The 21437-nt window shown below is 37.2% G+C and overlaps 1 protein-coding gene across 8 annotated transcripts in view; it reads left to right on the top strand.

The window, feature by feature from the left end:
- Positions 1–21437, top strand: part of THUMPD2 (THUMP domain containing 2) — a 40626-nt gene that overhangs the window by 13312 nt on the left and 5877 nt on the right. For 6 of the 8 annotated variants that reach the window (XM_030921662.1, XM_030921665.1, XM_030921666.1 and 3 more), the window contains 3 exons: positions 4122–4209; positions 10330–10401; positions 10889–11003. In XM_030921662.1, the coding sequence (XP_030777522.1) occupies positions 4122–4209; positions 10330–10401; positions 10889–11003 (275 nt within the window). Of the gene's footprint in view, positions 1–4121; positions 4210–10329; positions 10419–10888; positions 11004–11597; positions 11604–15287; positions 15380–21437 lie in introns of all 8 variants that reach the window. The other 2 variants (XM_030921667.1, XR_004054454.1) reach the window with 2 other exon arrangements.

Here is a 21437-nt window from a genome sequence, read left to right as displayed (position 1 = left end):
AAATATTTTGACTCCCAAAAAGTGAGCCTAAGTGTCTAAAAAATTTACTTAGATACCAGGCGCAGTGGCTCACGCCTGTAATCCCAGCTCTTTGGGAGGCTGAGGCAGGCAGATCACGAGGTCAGAAGTTCGAGACCAGCCTGACCAATGTGGTGAACTGCTGTCTCTACTAAAAATACAAAAATTAGCTAGGTGTGGTGGTGAGTGCCTGTAATCCCAGCTACTCAGGAGGCTGAGGCAGGAGAATCACTTGAACCCGGGAGGCAGAGGTGGCCGTGAGCCAAAATTGCGCCACTGTACTCCAGCCTAGGTGACAGCGAGACTCTGTCTCAAAAAAACAAAAAAAATTTAGGAAGACTATCTCACCCCTAGCAGTGCTGAGTGTGGTATTAATTAGATTCTTACCACCAAATAATATAACTCATTTTTAAATTATTATATATAAAAGTGCTAAATTTTGTGCTCTTTATTTAACTAGTATAACCTTAATGTTTTTAAAAGGTATTTGATTATTTAAAATTATTTTAATGCTTGCTAGAAACATTCAAAACATCATGCCATGGCATTTCAAATAATAATGTACCTTAAAGTTTACAAATAAAAGATAATGTATCTGAAAATTCAGACTCAGACCTTGAGTGAGCACCGGTTGAAAATGAGGTTACAATAGATGCTCTGTGTTTAGTCAGTTTGACTACCTCAGTGTAGGAAGGAAGCAGTCTCAGTGATGAGTGTTGGCTAAAAAGAACAATTTGCTGGGACATGGAAACGGAGACATGAAGACTTGCACAACAGATAGCACTGGACAAGAGAAGTGACAGTGGATATCAGAAACTGCAACCTGGTGACCCTAACAACAGAAGAAAGTCAGAAATGATGAAACAAAGAGCAGCCATGAAGTTGGAGGATCACATAAAAATTTGTCCCAAGTTCCTAAAGACATTGTTCATATTTTGAGCTTTACTTTCTTTAAAGAAAAAAACCATTTGGATATCAATAGCCCCTATGAAGCATTAACTGTTATATAGCTGGTGCCACACTATACGCATCACCTACTACAGTATAGCATAGCAGATAAGAACTGTGGACTTGAATTCTGTCTTCACAAATTATTATAACTCTGCAAGTTTAGACAAATTATCATATTTCTCTGCTATAAAATCAGGAAAATAATAGTACCTACTTTATAGCTTCATCCTTGGAATTAGATAACCCACATGAAAATCTTTGCTACTGTTTCTAGGATACAGTAAGCACTAAATAAATTTCAACTTTTTTATTTTTGAAACAGTTCAAGTAGGAGGGGAGGGGAGAGACATTTACTGGAGTAAGATGAGTTCAATTAATTTTAGTTGAAGTGTCAGTTGTACACTTACTGTATGCAAAAAATTGTGCTAGATGCCCAAAGTTCAAAGACGAAAAAGGATGAGTATTAATTTCAAGGAATTCAATCCAGTGGTAGCACAGATCTGTGATGAATGCTTGACTAGAGTTAGGAAAGAGAACCTAACTCTAATTGAGGACCTGTGAGCAAAAAGATAAAAGATTGTCCCTAAGAGGAGACTTGCCAGCAATAAGAAAGGGTATATCATGTGGGCAAGAGAAGGAAAGGATATTACAGGCAAGGAATCTCTGTGCAAAGGCACAAGGTGTAAGGAAGCTGGATTTACATGGGGGATGGCAGGTAGTTTCAGTGTAGCTGGGACATAGAGAAAGTGGTAGAAAATTAGAAACAAGCCATGAAGTGCCTTGTAAGTATGTTAAATAGCTTGGATGTTATCCTAAAAGCAATAAGAATTTGAAGCAGAAGAGTGAAGTGATCAGATTTCTGATTTCAAAAATATTACCAAGAAAACTATATTTTTGAATGAAAGAAAAATAAAAAGAGAGAATGAGAGGATTTAAACTCTTGGAGGTAGCAAAAAGGCCATGAAATCAAAAAATAGTTAAGGGGTCTAGAATAATTTCAGATTTCTGATTTGAACAATTAGTAAATACTGGTATTACTCGCTGAGATACAAAATGTAGCGAAAGAAAACAGTGTATTCATTGAAAAATGTCCCAGTAGATATTTGAAGTTACAGATCTAGAATTCAGGTGACAAGTCTAGACTGAAGAGGTAGATTATGGTACCCAATATATGGATAGTAAGTGGCACAAGAAAATGAAGAAACATATCAATATATGAAATCCAGGAGAGTGTATTCAGTTTATACCTGTTGACTTTGTACTACTTATCTTCCACATAAAAATGTTCAAGTACATATTTGAAGATAAAGATCTGGGGGGTTCAGGTAACAAGTCTAGGCTAGAGATATAGATTAGGACGTCTTTGTCTTGGTGGTACAAGGTGTACAAGAAAATAAAAAAATGCACACATGCAGAGAAGATCAAAAACCACATTTATTTTTGAACCGTGTACATTAGCTAGATTCTGTGAAAGTAGAGCATTATTTTTATTTTTAAGGAGTTTATTTCTGAACATGCCTTCTTCTGAATAATTGTATTATGCTGATATAATAGGGCCCTTTTGTTGAAATAATGAGATAATTTTGCCCAGGTTTAAGCAAAATGTGAACATTCACTTTTGTCAAATATTGACAGAATTCTGTCCCATCAAAACTTCTATTAGCAAAAATATATACATAGTTGTTAAAACTTTGAAAGGTTCCATATAAATTCCTGCTGCTTATAAGAGCATTTTTTTCATATATATGGACAAAGCTGGTTTTCCATACTGCATCTCCCTTTTTGGTATCTAGAATGCAAACTCTGTTTTATAGTTTTGGCATCTAGAATGTAAACTGTGTATTATACCTTTGGTATCTAGAATGCAAACTGTGTTTTATAGCAAGATAATTGCTAAGTTCACCCTGCAGAAGCAAAATTCACTGGCCAAAATATTTTATAGTGTTTCTACCTGCCAGTTTACATCCCTGATTCCAAATGTATATATACAGTACTGTTTACAATGTGAATTATTTCTTGAAAAAACCTTATTAAAAAGCCAAACTCCCATGGGTTTGCCATGTAGAACTTCCTCATTGTAATAGTAAGTATACAATTACCGTTCTATTTTAAAGGGATATGTCATTTAGTTCTAAGATTTTAAGAGGCTTGCAACAAATACAAAAACAGAATAAGTTAAAGTCAAAGAAAAATGAGAAACAAAATTATGAAAGAAATAAATGTTTAACATTCACATACCTAGAATTCTGTTGAACAACTTTAAGGAGGGTTTGAAGAACATCGTGGCTTTCCGTAAAGTTCGTAGAAGACCTCTCTTGATGGCTTTGGAACAAGCCTACCCCAAAACAAACCAGCACACATTCTTGATATCATGTCTTCATACCTTACCAACAAATTGTAGAAGTGAACTAGAAAAGCCTGGAAAGTTGAAATTTCCAAGGAGATTCTGCTTGTTCATTACATTGGAAAGATAGAAATGATAGATGACATTTTGAAAATTGCTATCAAATCTGGAAACATGGATGTGATGGTGGCATTGATGAGGTGGAGGATAAAGTGTGAAGCGATGCTTGTTGGAGACCAGTGAACTGATTTGGGAGATGTCTGGTTTGGCCCATCATCCAGTAAATTATTTTAGACAGTGCAATGTCATGTTTCATTTCATCTTTTGGGGAAGATGCAAATAACCAAAAAACAGACCTACAAAAGGGACTTTTTATAGAAAACAGATTTTAAGGATTAGCATCCCTTCAGTTCTACTTCCCATACAACATTTATATCACAAAATAGTACGTTCCCCTTCATGACTTCAGAGAGCAAAAAAAGGTCTACTCTGTATGGGAAGACAGGGAAGTATAAGAAAGATTTTCCTCATGTGTAATTACATTTTTATACATTAAATACATGAGAGTGTAAATTTCAGTTGTCTAAAAATTTAACTTTCTGAAATTCCACACTAGCTGGGTATACCGACAAGGTGCCCCATTAGAGGAGGAGTTTTCGTAATAAGATTGAAACATTCTCTAACTTAGGGAATACTTGAGTGTATGTTGGATGAATATGTTTAAATGATTCTCAGATTTGGACAAGTACATCATTTTTATATCTTGTTCAGTGTGTAATAATATATAATCAGATTATTTTCTTTGTAGGGTTCCTCTAGCCAGCAGAGCTTACATCAAGACAGCTGGACTGCGATCTACCATAGCGTGGGCAATGGCATCTCTCGCTGACATTAAGGTAAGAAAAATGTTTTCCTTCCTGTTAATAGCAAAGTTATTTTCATAATTAACTTACACAGTGTCTTACTGATGGATATTTGTATTACTTGCTTTCTCTTTTCTTAACGCTTTTTATTTAACTTCTTTTCTTTTTGCCATTATACTTACAAACTGCTGCAGTAATGCTTCTATATATTGTTGAACTTCTGAGAGTATTTTGGCTCTGAAAAGGCTGAGTCAGAAGTTAGCTACATTTCATTATTTCTAATGTTTTGTGTCACAGTTAGAAAATGTGGCCTGTAAAACCTCTGATTCTTAGATTTTAAGTTTTTTTCTGTGACCAAGATATTGGTCAATTTTTGTAAATGTTCTATGGACATAAGATGATTTTATCTTCTAGTGAAGAAATGTTCTCCATTATTTTTACTTACCGTGTGTTTCTCTGCTCCATTTTGAAAGAAGTTTTTGAAATCTCATTATATTGTATTTTTTTAAGTTTTTGCATTTTTATGAGTCGTTGAATTATTCAGCTGCTGTGTGACTTGGTATATACATGTTCGTGACTGTCAATACATCATTGTGAAGTGTGCCTTTTGTTACTTAAGTCCTGTTTATCTTGGTTAAGTTTAAATTTAAGTCTCACTGTCTTACTAATATTTTCACTCCTTTTTGTTTGCATCAGCCTAATAGTTCTTTGCCACTGCTTTTTTTTTCAGCTTGACATATTTTCTTACAAACACACAGCTATTTTTACCCCACTCTGATGGTGTTTCAGTGAGAGAATTCAGTAAATGTTGTGGCAGATAGACTTGATTATATTCTTCCTATTTTTATTCTATTCCTACCTTCTCACACTTTGTTTCCTTCTCTTATTTTTGCTAGTTTGATCAAGTTACTTGCTAATCATTTGTCTTGCCCTGTTTGAGGCTTCTGCTCTGGTTTACTTGTTGCTTGGGTAAAGTCTTATCTTAGGTGTTTTTCTCAAATGTGGTATTTAGTGATATACTGTCAGAATTTCTTTGTATCTTCAAATTTCTTCCTGTTATCTGGGTATATCTATCTTGGCTGGGTATAGGATTCCTGAATTGCAGTTCTTTTCTCTCAAAGGTCTACAGATGCTATTCCATTGTCGTTTAGCTTCCGGTGGCACAGATGAGCAGACCATGCCAGTGGGATTTTTCTCTTCTCTTCATTTGTAACTACGTGGTTCCTTGTTTTTGGAAACTTGTAAGGTGTTTGTCTTTAACCTTAAAGCCCAGGAATGTCACCAGAACATGCTTATGTGTATGTTTTCTATTTAGCCCAGACCTTGGTGAGTCTTAGATTCTGGCCACCACTTACTGACTGGGAAGCTTTGGGCAGGATACTTAACATCTTTGTGCCTCAGTTTCTCATTTGCAAAATGAAAAGAGGAGTAATATCTCATGGGATCATGACAAGATTAAATGAATTAGCATTAATAAAGTGATTAGAACAGTGCCTAACATTCAGAAAGTGTCTAAGTGTTAGCTGCCATTTTGGTAATAATAAATATAACTATAATTATTAATACTAAAATTATAGTTAATAACTAGAACTATAATTACTATTTGGAATATATAATAATTATAAAAATTATTTATTTTTACTTCTCCGGCCTGAGCACTTTTTCTTCCATTAATTAATTATTGCCTCGACTATTTAGCGAATTTAACTTTAAACTAGTCTCTTTTTCCTACTTCTGAAATTCCTATTATGAACGTGTTAAGCTTCCTGGTTCTATCCTCCAAGTCTCCTATCCTTTTGACATGATTTCCATCTCTTTATATTTGCATTTTGAGTTATTCTTGAGCATTATCTTCCAAATTACAACAAGAGTCACAGAGACATGCTGTATTTTATTTATATTTTTAGATTAAAAATATCATGGCTTTTTAGCTTCATAAAGGTATGTGTGTCACATTTGAGTATCTCTGAAAGCTCTTCTTTTATTCAAATATTGATCTGTGTCCTCCAGTAATTAGTAATACTATTTTACTAGGTGTGTGTTCTGATTATTCTGCGTATTTACTCTAAAACTACTGAGGGACCTCTTCCTTTTTTTTCAGATGTACCGTTGGTTTTTGTTTGTTTGTGTGTTTTGTTTTAGCTTGCTGAGGCTAAAATGTGACTGTTAAGTATTTTAAATGGCCAGAATCCTATAAATGGTAAAAGGTAAATGGATCTCTGGCACCCCAGGCTCAGCAGTGTAAGGAGAATCTGTCAGTCCTGCTGAGATACCTGGAAGAAACTTCTCTAGTCACTGACCTCTCTTTGGGTCCATAGATCTCTGAAGACCAAGCTCTTCCCTAGTTCCACTGATTCTCCCCTCGGGGTTCCACTGCTGTTCTCTAATCACTACACAACCCACAGCAGGGAGGTCCCATAACACACGTTCCTTTTTCTGGGACTGTGACGGAACCTCAGGCTTCTCTTAGCACTAGTTGCCTCTAGGTCCGAGCATCACTTGGTTCAGCAGAAGCAGAAAGCTTAAAGTTGAGAGTGGAAGAGGGAGCCTCTTTCAGATTACCAGGTACCCAGAACCCATGATTTTCTTTGTTTGTTTGGTTTAAATCTTTAGTTCAGATTTTTTTAGTATAAAGAAAGAGGTATGGTTAATTTTTTCCCAAACTGCGAGTGGTTTCACCAGTTTATATTTAAATATAAATTTACATAATCACCTACACATTTGAAATGTTACCTTTGTTTTAATATAAACATGTTTTTCAGGAAAGTCAAAAGTAAATGATCAAAAATATCCAAAGATAATGCTTGATAAAACTTTTCCTTACTGTGAATTTTCCCTGGGACTACAAAAAGTAAGAAATGTGTCTCTCAATGTGACCACAGGCCAAGGAGGTCTGTTAAAGAACCTGGGAAATGGCATAGTAGAGTTCTTTTGGAGGGAATGTGGTAGTGACCCACAGTCTGAGTGACCCCAGTATCCAACCTGATCCATTTCCCTCCTTGGAGCTTAGTACCCAGAGCAGTACACAGACAGCTCAGTCTTGGGTAGGCCTGTGCCACTAAAAATGAAATTTAAAAATGGGATGTTCGTTATTTATCATGTGTACTATAAACTGTTCTCCTTCCTACATATCATAACAAAGGAAATCACGTTCTATAAATCTTAATTGTTGTTAAAAGTATGCAGAAATACTTCTCTACCTCAGCCTGTGTCTACAAGTGTCATGGCAAGAAAAGGTCCTAAGGTAAAATAAAGCCGTTTAAAGATACTTTAGGTCAGATTATATCATTGAACACAAACCATGGGAGAGAAGGAGCATAGTGTATGGCACATTTGAGATCCTAATAAAGATGGGTTCTCATACTATTAACAATTTAACAACAAAATTTACATTTAAATTTTTCCTTGTGCTCCTTACTGCCCCTTCATGGAGGATTTGTATGATACCCTCTTTAAAATTTAGTACCAGGGAAGGCTTCTGTCTCCTGAAGAACATTTTGTTTCTTTCCATTAGGTACCATATGGCTGTGGCTGAAACCTGGCTGTCCACTCAGGACTCTGCTTCCTCTGTAGACATATCAAGTGGTGGATGTTTTTTCTCCCCTATCTCGAGCACCACTGGGCCTGAGAGTGGGGTACGTTCCTGCTTGCTCCTTCTTGCCCCTTCTAGACAATTATTTTCTTCCTTCTGCCCAGAACCTCACAGTGCCTTTGAAGCACATGCCATCAGATCACCCCAGTCAGAGCTCTCTCCCTCTCATTCCTGTAAGAGTACAGGCCATTATTGCATCATGATTCTTTGGTCTCTGTAACCATTCAGTAATCTTACTCTTCATTTCTTGGCTTCCCTATTCATCTGTTGTAGTCACATCCTAGACCTTGTCATACCCAGAAGGGTATCTTTTCCAGAAATCTCAGTTTCAGGAATCTTGTTCTTAACTACCTCCTCTTTCCTATTTACTTCCTCTGCTACCCGAACACAAATCTTTAACCCCACAGGGCCCTCTAGTCATTTGACCCAACCCCTGTTCTTACCACCTGTGCTCATCCCTCCTTCACAGCTTGGATTTTAAAAAGTTTGAACATTATAGTCATTAGTCATTTCCTTGCCCATACTTTTAACTCTCTTCTTTCTTTTTATCCCTTTTTTTCCTTTTTTTTTTTTTTTTGAGACGGAGTCTCGCTCTATCGCCCAAGCTGGACTGCAGTGGTGCGATCTCTGCTCACTGCAAGCTCCGCCTCCCAGGTTCACGCCATTCTCAAACTCCCTTCCTTCTTATTTGACTTAAATAATAGAATCAGAAGAGAACCTCTACATGTTCTCCTCACCAAATCTACCAACATACCAGAATCTATGCCTACATACTCTGCCTTAATGTCGTTACAATAAGGGAACTGTCCTTGTTCCACGCTAATACTTGTGTGCCGGATTCCATTCCCTCTTATAGACTTAGAAATGTTTCCTTCTACTGGGTCATCCCCATCAGCGTGTACACCTGCTGAAATATCTTTCAACTTAAAAGAATGAAAACCCTCCGCTGAAGCCATACATCCCTTCAGCCACCACCCCCTTTTCTGCTTCCCTTTACAGAAAAAGTCTTTAAAATAATTATCTACATTGGCTGTCTCTACCTCCTTTCTTCCCATTCTCTCATATAGCAGCCTCCATGGGGCTTTCATCACCAACACTCCAGTGAAACTGCTCGTCTCACTTACCCGCCTGTCACTCCGACACTGATCACTCTCCTTCTTGAAGCAGTTTCTTCACTTTGTTTCAGGACCACTACTCTAGGTTCTGCTCCTATTATCGGAATGAGCTGCTTCTCAGTGTGTGTGGCTGATCTTCCTCTTCCAAACATCTGAACTTGAGAGATCACCAGGGGCCAATTCATAGACTTCTCTTGTTAAACTTCTCTTGCTTTCTAGATGATCACATCCAGTTCTGATGCTTTAAATATCATTTATAAGCTGACTGGCACTGACTGTTCCCAAATTCCTATCTGTAGCCTGAACCTCTCCCTTGAACTGTAGATTCATGTGCAGTGACTCACTTGACATTCACACTTGGAGGTCTAAGAGGTATCTCAAAATTAACAAGGCCAGAACTATACTGTCTCCCGCAAAGTGTCTTCTCCCCAACTCTTCCCATGTCAGTAATAGGCAACTCTATTCTTCCAGTTGCTCAGCTCAAAAATTTTAGGCATTCCAGACTGTTGTCTTTCATTAACATTCCACATCCCGTCCATTTTTGGCTCCACCTTTTAAAATATGTCTAGAATCCAACCATTTCTTACCACATCCACCAATTCTACTCTTAACTCAAGCCACCATCATCTCTTGACTGGACTCTCTAGCACTCTTACTCTTCTATGGTCTGTCCTCTGCAGAATAGCCAAAATGATCCCTCTGAAATGTAATGTCATAGGACTCCTGTCCTCAAACCCTCCAATAGTTTCCCATCCTTCAGAATAGAACCAGAATCCTTACACCACCTACGAGATCTGGCATGCTGTGATTTTCAGAGTGAGAGTAAGTCGTTTTTTCTCCCAATTTCCTGTTTTCCTCCCAGGTACAGATAGGATTATACTTTCCTGGCCCCTTGACACTGTGTGCCATGTGACTAACATGCTTTAGCCAGTTAAATGCTGGTGGAAGTGATGTGCATCGCTTTCAGGTGGCACCTTTCTGAGCCAGTGGACAATTTGTCATGCTTTCTTTCCCTCTGCCAGAGTGATGGCAGCACTCAAGATGATGATTGCTCGTCAGTTTGGGTTCCAGAGTGAGGAGCAGAGGCCCCAGGTGCCCTAATATGGGCATACAGTGTGAGCTACTTGTTTTAAACCTCTAGGATTTGGGGGTTGTTACAACATGCAGCATAACCCAGCCCATCTTTACAGAATCCCCTTGCTCCCTCTCTGGGGCTTTCACTACCTTTTCCTCCTTACTCACTGGGCTTTGGCCAGAATGGCCTTCTTCCTAATTTATAAACCTGCCGAACACACTCCTGCATTAGGGCTTTAACTACCTGAAATTCTTAATAAAGTGTAAAAAGTAACCTTTCTTCTTGAAATATTGATTCCTCAAGTTTAGGTTTCTTTTATAATACCTACTATGGTAGTCTTAATAATACCAAATTAATATTTCTGTCTGCAGGCTGGTGCATTTGTTTTAGATCCAATGTGTGGACTTGGAACAATACTTTTGGAAGCTGCTAAAGAATGGCCAGTGAGTTCTGAAGTTTGGTAAAGCAAGCAATTTATCTACTTTAGTCCGTATATATAGTATAATCACCAATAATTTACAAGTAGAGTGTCTATTTTGGGATTATTCTTTTTAATTATTTGAGTTATTCACTATACTCAAAATAGATTGTGAAGGATTAATTATATTGCTATGTTATTTATTTAAATACTATGAATTTAGGAAAATATGACAGAATTCTAATCATTAGTCATGACCTAGGTTATACTAATCCTCAAATTCTTTACACATTTGTCATTGTAAAATATTCACAGATTTTAAAAATTTTAACAAAAACTTTACATTTTTTGATATTATCATTTTAAAAGAATACCCTAAATGTGTTTTGACCTTAATTTAAAATCTACTAATTTCACTTCCATCATTTGAGAAAATGCAGGTTGATTTTCTTAACTACATAAAATGTGTAATAATTTTATTTATGCTTAAAATAGTCTTTCTTTCCCCATAGGATGTGTATTATGTAGGTGCTGATGTCAGCGACTCACAGTTACTAGGTACTTGGGACAATCTGAAAGCTGCAGGCCTTGAGGATAAAATCGAATTACTTAAAGTCTCTGTTATAGGTAAGCTACTAAAAATGCAAAACAATTGAGAAAATGAACAATGTAAATATATTTAGAATCATACAAAACTAGACTCACTATGTAAAGGTTGGTTTTACCCTGTAATGTATCTGTGGGACTAATACTCAGTTTACTTCTAATAGTGTAACTGTTTTATTTTCAAAGGGTTCATAATTGGGAAGCGAAACAATAAGCATGTAAAGCATGACTTAAAATGTGTTTGTTAAAGAAAAAAAAAGTATTTGTTGCATCTGAACCATTTCTCATATCAGAACCAGTGATCAATTAAGATAGCCATAAAATAAGCAGTGTAATAATTCTTTGAATTTCTTTTGAATAAACTATATGAAATATTATTGCCTCACATTAGACAGTATCCCTGAGATACATAGGAGTAAGCTAACTACCCATCCCAATTTGCTAAACCAGGACTTTCAGTGCTAAAATCAGCAAAGTCTAGAGTAAACCAGGACAGTTGGTCACCCTGTGAGGTAGAGGGAAAGTATTACCCCCTGTTTAATGAAGGGGAGTCCAGCAGTGACACACGTGACTAGGAATCAAGTCTACTGAGGCCAATCAAAATAGTATTTTCAGCCAGGTGCAGTGGCTCACACCTGTAATCCCAGCACTTTGGGAGGCCAAGGAGGGCGGATCACAAGGTCAGGAAATCTAGACCATCCTGGCTAACATGGTGAAACCCCGTCTGTACTAAAAAGACAAAAAATTAGCTGGGCGTGGTGGCGGGCGCCTGTAGTCCCAGCTACTCGGGAGGCTGAGGCAGGAGAATGGCATGAACCTGGGAGGCAGAGCTTGCAGTGAGCTGAGATCGTGCCACCATATTCCAGCCTGGGCGACAGAGCAAGACTCCATCTCAAATAATAATAATAATAATAATAATAATAATATCTTCCTGAGGTCCATGGTATTTAGACTATTTTTAAAAACTATTCCTTGTTTTATTCCCTGTTCCCCAAGTATATATCTCTCCCTTAAATCATGAGTGCATTTAATTCCCAGTTAAGAACATTGTATTCTGTTGACAGTGATAGGTAGTAGATAGTTCTCAATATCAAACCTATAATCAGGAGGAATATAATATTATTTTAAAAATTTTGTTGTAGGGGAAAAGTAGTAAAGATGAGTATCAACAGAAGAAAATACTACGATAACTTGCATAAAAGCACAGAAAAGCATCCACAAAGAAGAAATTGTCTTGTTGATTGAGATCTCATAGTTGTTTACTGTTCTGCTAAGATTTTTAATAGGACTCTGTGCAGGAGACACAAGTTTCTAGAGCAAACTAAGGGGTGACTAGACTGCAGGCTTTCATGATCCCTAATTTCTTTAAGAATGCTATTTCTTTGAAACCTTTAAGAAAACTGAAATTGCTTCATAAGTTGTTCCAGAGCAGTGAGTTTTCAATCCCTTTACGTTCTCCAAAGCACCTTGTAGGCATGAGGGAGGGAGTACTGAGTTGGCCATTGGACCGCTGTTGCACTCCCAGCTCCACTTTTATGTATTTTCACTTTAGGGGGCATTTTCTATAAGATTTCATTTAAAAAATGGAAGTTCTCCACTGTTTGTGTATGTGTTTTAAAGGTTCTCTGTGGCACCAGATAACTGCATAAATCTTCGTTTTTGAAAGGATTTCTCTTAGACTTTAGTGAGGGAAGGATGGAAACAAAGAGACTAGTTAGGATACGGTTGCAACTCTAGTTATAATCCAGGTAAGAAATGACAGTGGCCTGGTCCAAGGTGGTATTCAAGGAGGTGTTGAGAGAAGGTCAGATACATATTTGGCAGACAGCCAACAGGATTTGTTGTCGGATTGGATGTGGAGTATGAGAGAGAACATTCTAGGCTTTCTGGCTTGAGCAGCTAGAGGATGGAGTTGTCATTACTGAGGTGGGGAAGACGGATGGTGGATCAAGTTAGAGTTTAGGACCTGTTAAATTTCACACAATTATTAGACTCTAAATGAAGATGTCAAGTTAGTACCTCAGTATCCAAATCTGGAGTTTAGGGGAGAGGTTGAGCATCACCGGTATAGAGAACATTTAGTTTCATGAGATCTCCTAGGGAGTGAGTTTAAGTAGAGAAGGGAAAGGGGACTGAACCTTGGAGTACTCAGATGCTTGGACTTCGGGAAGGTGAGCATCTGGTAAAGGAACAGCCAGTGATGTAAGAGTGTAAGAATCCGGGGAAGAAAGAAAGATCAGCTGTGTCAGCTGCTTCTCATTGTTGAAGTACGATGAGGCCTGATGACTGCAGAAGTCAAGGGCAGCTTCCCTGGAGGGGCTCTTGAGAGAATGGGAGGAGATAACTTGAAGACAACTAGTTGAGAGCATTCTGTTGAGCAGTTTGGCTAATAAGGAGAGCATAGAAATGGGGCGGTAACTGAAAGAAAGGATATTGGGGATCAAGCAGGGAATTTTTTGAAGATAGAAATTAGAATTTTTTTGTATCTAGAATGTTTGATCTCACTAACAAGAAAAATCAAATGAAAAGGAGAAATTTGGCATTACGGAGGAGAGAGGAGAATCACTTGTCTGCTATATCCAGGCCCTAAGAAAGGATGGGATCCAGTGCCTGAGCGGTTGAGCATGCACTTCTAGGAGCAGGGGAAGGCAGAGGGAGGAGAATGGACCTTAAAACAGGTCACACATTATAATTTTTATTACAATTTTTTCAACTGTACACATTTGATAGGTTTGCTTAAATTTACCTTTCTTTACTACTGAGAGAAACTTTTTCATATTACATCATTTGTAGATGATTCTTCTGTGAATTGTTTTTAGGATAACTTTCTGAAGGAAAGAATAAAACACCGGTTTCAGGTTATTTCATCATCACCTCTTTAAGTTTCAGTCTCGGAGGAACTATATGTCTTGCTAATACAGGGGCCAATTTTAACTAATAATTAGCCCTTTATTGCACCTACTTTAGAGGTAGACATTCAGGCTAGATAAAAGCATTTATTTTCTTCATTAATTTGGTTTTTAAAAGCTCTAATTATAAATACAATTTAGAGTGTTGAGATCTACGAATCCCTTAAGGGATCTCATGCCTTTTTACTGTAGGAATTAAGAACACTTACTGACTTTAAGAGTCACACCAAGTATAAATCCTAGCTCCACCATCATTTTTCCACTGTGTGGCCTTCAGCAGAAAAACCGGACCTCTCTTTATTTTCTCATCTGTAATATGAAGATTATAATGCCACTCCATAAAGCTGTGATGAGGATTTATTACGTAAACACACAGAGTACAGTGTCTAACACACAGCGTGAATTAGTAAGACATCTGTAAGCATTGGTATGTTGGTATATCTAGGAAGTTAGTAATATTCATTCCCATTATGACTTACATTTCTGCAAAATCACAATCTTCACCTTCTGTGTGCTTTAATGACTTTATTTTTTCTACCTTTTTAATAAGCATTCACTTTGTTTTATAACCCTCAACTAATATAAAAAGAAACGATCTTAGCCGGGTGCAGGGACTTTATGCCTGTAATCCCAACACTTTGGAAGACTGAGGCAGGCGGATCAGTTGAGCTCAGGAGTTTGAGACCAGCCTGCCCAACATGGTGAAACCCTGTCTCTACTAAAAATACAGAAACAAAAAAATTAGCCAGGCTTGGTGGCTGTAGTCCCACCTACTCGGGAGGGTGAGCCAGAAGAATCGCAGAATCGCTTGAACCCAAGAGGTGAAGGTTGCAGTGACCCTAGATTGTGCCAGTGCACTTCAGCCTAGGTGACATGGTGAGACTCCTTTTTTTTTTTTTTTTTGAGACAATCTTTCAACATGAAGAAATCGTATGTATTTATTCCTAAGTTTTAGTCATTATGAAAATTTGGAATCAAATGAATTATAAGTTATCTTAGGAAATAGCAATTAGTCATTAGGCTTTTTTAAATCTGCAGATATGTATACATTCTCAGTATAAGAAACTATAACATAAACATATTTGAGCAAAAGAAACACATTTATGATTTAATTAAAATGGCAAAATTATAGCTAACAGGAAATATTTTCTTTCCTTCCGGTTAGGCATTCTGTAGCCTGTCACACATCACTTAAGTGTAGATTTATAACAAGGTTATTGGCAACAGTTGTGCTTTGTTCTCAAGTGTTTCCATTCTTGTAGTAAGATGGCATGCTTTTTTCAGGACACCCATAAGCACCCCATAATGTGGTGTTTGCATTTTCTCTCATACTGGTGTGTTTTCTCCTGTGCTGCCTGTCCTGCCTCTGCTGGCTTGGCCTTGGTGTTCTAGCCAGGTGTCTTATGGCCCGTGCCATATACTGCAAGATTCATGAAGCTGCCAGGCTGCCCATTTGGGAAATCAGAGGGAAATGTGGAAAGTGATGGGGTAGGTGTATATGAAATATATGTAGAAAATAGGGGATAAGTTCAACATAGAGAGTAGTTCACATGTTCTTGCTGCAAAAGCTTTATCATTTATTATATGGTATAAGTCCTTTTTTATTGTTTGGTAACACTTCTATTTTATAACAAACTCAGAAGCAATAAGGTTTTAAAAATGCATTTTTAATGAAAAAGCGTTGAGTTTCTATTTCTTAAGACAGCTGATGAACATATAATTGAGTCAATATTTGTCGATATTTACAGTCCTACTGTGAAGACCATGGTGATATCACTGACCAAATGAAACAAGTCTGTTTATAGAGGCATCAAGCATTTACCTTAAAACTCAGTTTCTTAAACAAATTTTTTGTTGTTATTTTTTGAGACAGTCTTGCCCTGTCGCCCAGGCTGGAGTGCAGTGTGCAATCTCGGCTCACTGTAACCTCCGCCTCCCAGGGTCAAGCAATTCTCCTGCCTCAGCCTCCCAAGTAGCTGGGATTCCAGGCACACGCCATCACCCCCAGCTAATTTTTGTATTTTTAGTAAAAACAGGGTTTCACCTTGTTACCCAGGCTGGTCTCAAACTCCTGAGCTCAGGCAATCCACCCACCTTGGCCTAACAAATTTACAAGAAAAAAGCAACCCCATTAAAAAGTGAGCAAAAGACATGAGCAGACACTTCTCAAAAGAAGACATTCATGAGGCCAACTAACATACTAAGAAAAGCTCAGCATCACTGATCATTAGAGAAATGCGAATCAAAACCACAATGAGATACCATCTCATGCCAGTCAGAATGGCGGTTATTAAAAAGTCCAGAAACAGATGGTGGTGAGGTTGTGGATAAAAGGGAATGCCTTTACACTGTTGGTGGGAGTATAAATGAGTTCAACCGTTGGGAAGACAGTGTGGTGATTCCTCAAAGATCCGGAGGCAGAAATACCATTTGACCCAGCAATTCCATTACAGTGTATATATCCAAAGGAATATAAATCATTCTGTTATAAAGATACATGCACACGTATGTTCACTTGAGCACTATTCATGATAGCAAAGACATGGAATCAACCCAAATGCCCATCAATGATAGACTGGATAAAGAAAATGTAGTACATATATACCATGAAATACTATGTAAACATAAAAAGGAACAAGATATTGTCCTTTGCAGGGACATGGATGGCTCTTGAAGCTGTTATTCTCAGCAAACTAACGCAGGAACAGAAAACCAAACACTGCATATTCTCACTTATAAGTGGGAGCTAAACGATGAGAACACATGGACACATGGGTGGGGGACAACACACACAGGGGTCTGTCGGGGAGGACCGGAGGGGAGGGAGAGCATTAGGAAGATTAGCTAATGGATGCTGGGCTTATTACCAAGGTGATGGGTTGATCTGTAGCAAACTCATGCACCCTGCACATATACCCTGGTACTTAAAAGTTGAAGGAAAAAAATAAAAACTTAGTAATTCTAAGAATGCTAGGCCCAAAGCCAACTATTTATCACATGCAACTGAAGAAAATGCACTTAAAATATCACTCTGTGAAGTATGACTTTCCTTTTAGATCAAATGGCTCTTCTTGTAAATTTATTTTGCTCACATTCAATTGTGACTTTTGTTATGTACCTAAGCAAAATGAAGCTGGTACTGTTAGTGTGCTGGCTTCATTCGCAGAAGATCTTTGCAGACAGTTAAGTGTTGCCAGTTTTGTATCAATATCATCACATGATTTAGAAAGATAATCAGTTAAGTCAATTCCAGTAGTAGCTTTGTTTCCTTTTTACCCTAATTCTTAGAAATTTCATAGGGTTTTTTTCTGTCAGATGTAACTTCTTTGTGAATGCTACTGTAAATTCAGTTTGGCATTGCCCATCTGTGTGTTTATGCATTACTGTGGTGGGCCACAACATCATGCTAAAAATTAATATTCTTACTAAAACCTATGGAGCAGAAAGGCACTTGAAATTTAATGTTACACCTGTATAAATCATAATTATCTCCCAACAGGCTGCAGTGTCCATTGAAATAGACATTTGTCAAAATAATTGAATTTTGTTTTTTTTTTTAAGACAGGGACTTGCTCTGTCACCCACTAGAGTGCAGTGGTCTGATTATAGCTTACTGCAGCCTTGAACGAACTCTTGGGCTCAGGCAGTCCTCCCATCTCAGCTTCCCAAGTAGCTGGGACTGTAGGAAGCGCTTACCACCATGTCTGGCTAATGTTCTTTTTTTAAAAAATAGAGATGGGGTCTCACTGTATTGCCCAGGTTGGTCTTAATTGATCCTCCCAGCTCAGCCTCCCAGAGTGCTGGGATTACAGGTGTGAGCCACCCCATACCTGGCCACTTTTTTTTTTTTTTTTTTTGAGACGGACTCTCACTCTATCGCCAGACTGGAGTACAGTGGCGCAATCTAGCTCACTGAAACCTTCGCCTCCTGGCTTCAAGCAATTCTCCCACCTCAGCCACCCGAGTAGCTGGGACTACAGGCGCATGCCACCACGCCCAACTAATTTTTGTATTTTTAGTAGAGACAGGGTTTCACCATGTTGGCCAGGATGGTCTTGATCTCTTGACCTCATGATCCACCTGCCTTGGCCTCCCAAAGTGCTGGGATTACAGGCGTGAACCACTGCACCCGGCCTTCTTTTTAAAATATACACAGAATAGCTGAACTGCAACCTATTTGTGATGAAGATGACTGAATGCAAAAAAATACTTCTGCATAGCAGTACACTTTCTTTGCTTGTCCATCAGTTGGATTTTAAAGTGTAAGCCTTCAAAGAATTGCTCTATAAATCAGCCAAAGTGTCCTAGGATAGTGCTGTAAACTTTACCAAAAAAAAGTTGCCTAATTTTGATGGCATTTTATTCAGAATATACTAGAAATCTGTAATCAAAGGATTCAACAAATGAAGTGTCAAAATACATTAGGTTTGAATTTTTTGGTGAATTACAGTTGTTAAAAACAAAGCTGGCAGCAGGAAGACATTGATCATCTTTTCCTAAAAACCCAAAGGAAGAAATGAACAAATTATTGAAAGCTCAACAATGCAGAAGACTTAATTATGAAATTCTGTAAATTTACTTTGGATATGGTATGGAAAGAATCTCCTGATGACTTTCCTTATTGTAATTGGGTAAATTTGTTGTCTAGAATGGAATGGAATGAAATTGTGAAGGCCTTAACTTTGTATCATCTAAATTTGGTAAAACAATTAAAAAAATAATAGAGGTAATTTGCGTTTTGTATTGTGAACATATTTGTCAAAGGCACTGTCAGTGGAGGGACTGAACTGGAGGGCTGAAATATTTGCCCTTCCCATATGAAAAAATTGAACTGAAAGTATACTTCATTTACCAGAACTTGTTCAGATATTAGCACTGTAGGCAAATTATTTTTTCTCAAAAAAAAATAGTCTTTTGTTAAACTTAAAAATTTCATTTTGCACAGATGTTTTTAGGGCCACCATAATAAGCCAGTTTATTGGATAGTAAATATTTCAAATATTTCAAGCATATGATTTTCATATAAAATAGCATAGTTATTTCTAGCATTCGCTTCTCAGAAATGTTCATTGGGTCTGTAAATTGTATGGTGACTCAATCCAGATGCCAGACTACATTTTACATGTTTAAGACTAATGTTTATGGACTACTTAAGACGGCAGATCGAAATTTCATTGAAAGCTTTACGCCCTCTTGTACTTACTGAAATGAGAAAAAGGATAGTAATCATCAAAAAAACAAATTCAACAACCAAACAAGAGAAGGTCATAATCTAATGCAATAAACCTCAAAATATATTTTGGCCACAATGGAAAGAAGATGTTACAGAGCATTTGACAATAGAAGAGTGGTTATTTACAAAGTTACCAAAGCAAAGTGTGACCCAAAAATATTATGCCTAACCAAAACATCATCTTAAAGCCAAACATTTTGAAATATGAAAAAGTTCAGACAACATTTCACAACTAAGCCCTTATGGGGAATAGTATTTAATCCAGGGATGAAGAGATTAATCAGCTGAGAAATGGAGAAAATAAAGGCAAAATGATTAGTGATAAGGATGAAATTAACTGTAGAACTAAGTTTAAACAATTATGGGAATTACTGCTAGGAGACAGAATATGAATATATTATAAACCTGGACAATAGAAAGAATAAACAGCAGAAAGAACAAGAAACAAAAATAGGAAGAAGGATATGCTCAATTTTATAAAAGTGCTCAGTGAACCTGGTCTTTAGTTTAAATATATGCATGAAAAGACATCTTGAAGGCCCATAAATCCCTTTGGAAGAAAGTATCTTGGGGCCATAATCTTGAGTTTTAGGGAATTTTTACCCATTTTTCTCCTGGAAGTAGGAAAAATAGGGCAGGTTTTTTTTCTTCAAAACAACTGGTATTTTAAAACTAAATTTTTTTTCATGTTCTTGAATCATCCTGCAGAGATGTAAAAAAGAGATGATTTTTACTTGTTTTGAGCTATGTTTCTATTTCAGAATCTTAGCTCATTAGTTACAAGCAAATTTTTTGTTCACGAGCAGTATTCAGAGCATCTAATAATTTAAAAGATTTTACTGTATGTTGAGTCATATGGGTCAGGTGCTCACGATTCTAGGAGTATCTGCATCTACACCTATGGAGGTGGGGACAACAATCTGTTTTATAAAGACCTTTCAGTTGATTCTAATACGCACTAAGTTGTACTTTCCAGACGATACTGATGCTGCTGCCGTGGGGACCACATTTTGAGAACCACTGCTAGAGGAGAGGAGAGTAGGAGAGAGGCCCACCTGGAAGTAGTTGCCTTACCTCAACCTTGGATGCCCAAGAATGAGAGAGAAGGGGATACTGTGTTCTGCAAAGCTTTTTTGAAGGATGGTGCACTGGTTTCCACCTGGCTGTCATCTCCCATTGACATCAGAGAGGGACATTATAAATAATGACCACAAAGCAGCTAACAGTTACTGAGTGCTCACTTTGTGCCAGGCCCTGTTACATGTCTTCCATATATTACCTCTTTTATTGACTGCTGAGGTACATATTCTTATTCCATTTTACAGATGAAGAAATTGAAGCAGTAATTTCCCAAAGTCCCAGAGCTCGTGAACAGCAGAGCCAAATGCAAGCTGTCTGACACCAGAGCTTATGCTCTCAACCACATCAACAAAAGCTTTATGTTATGCTCTATTGGAAGATGACACAACTTAGTTCTGGAGATTTTTTTTAAAAATTATTCTCTTCTATCTATATGAAGTTTATGTATTCAACTTCTAAAATTATTTAAAGCAGTTTAGCATATTATATAATATAGAGCAGCAAAGTTCCCAATAAAAATGGAGACTCAGAAGAAAAAAATTAGTGTTACTAAACCTGGACATAATGGGCAGCTAACTCATATGTAGGTACTGTATTTCTGTGTAGTGTAAGGCAAAAGACAGACTTGGGATTAAATTCAAAAGTAAATTACTACATGCTTCCTCATAAATAAAACATTTGAGAACTATGGTTGCCTTCATTGTCCATATATGTCTTTAATCATTTTGTAAATGGATGTGTACTATATCAACACCCTAAAACCATGAGGTTAAAACATAACTTGGAAAAAAGGAATTCCTGTCTCAGCTTAAAAGAATATTATCCTCTTACTTTTTTTTGAACAATCTACTCTTCTTCTGTTAACCCCACATAAGGGTTAGAACTAGGAGAGATCTAGCAAGTAGTCATTAGACTTTCCCAGATTACAAAGCATTTTTTATTGAATTTCCTACCAACAGAAACTTTTGATATTTAGTGAAGATTATTTAAATTTCATTACATTTCTGCAAAATTAGGTACTATTCAAAAGGAAAACTGGGACATCCGTCTTATGAGTATTTAACTTAATTTAGGAGATGGATGAGAAGTAAAATAAAGTGGAAAGTACATCCAGAAGATGTGGATGTTAAGGTAGAGTCTTTGTAACCTTCTGATAATGTAACTTCTGAGAAGAAAACATTAAGATAATAAAGCAATTTAGAATAATCAGACACTATAATTTTTAGTGATAAA

Source organism: Rhinopithecus roxellana, chromosome 17 (assembly GCF_007565055.1).
Source record: "Rhinopithecus roxellana isolate Shanxi Qingling chromosome 17, ASM756505v1, whole genome shotgun sequence".
In the NCBI taxonomy this organism is placed as follows: domain Eukaryota; kingdom Metazoa; phylum Chordata; class Mammalia; order Primates; family Cercopithecidae; genus Rhinopithecus; species Rhinopithecus roxellana.
The sequence above is the reverse complement of the archived record's forward strand: the minus strand, read 5'-3'. Positions and strand labels throughout refer to the sequence as shown.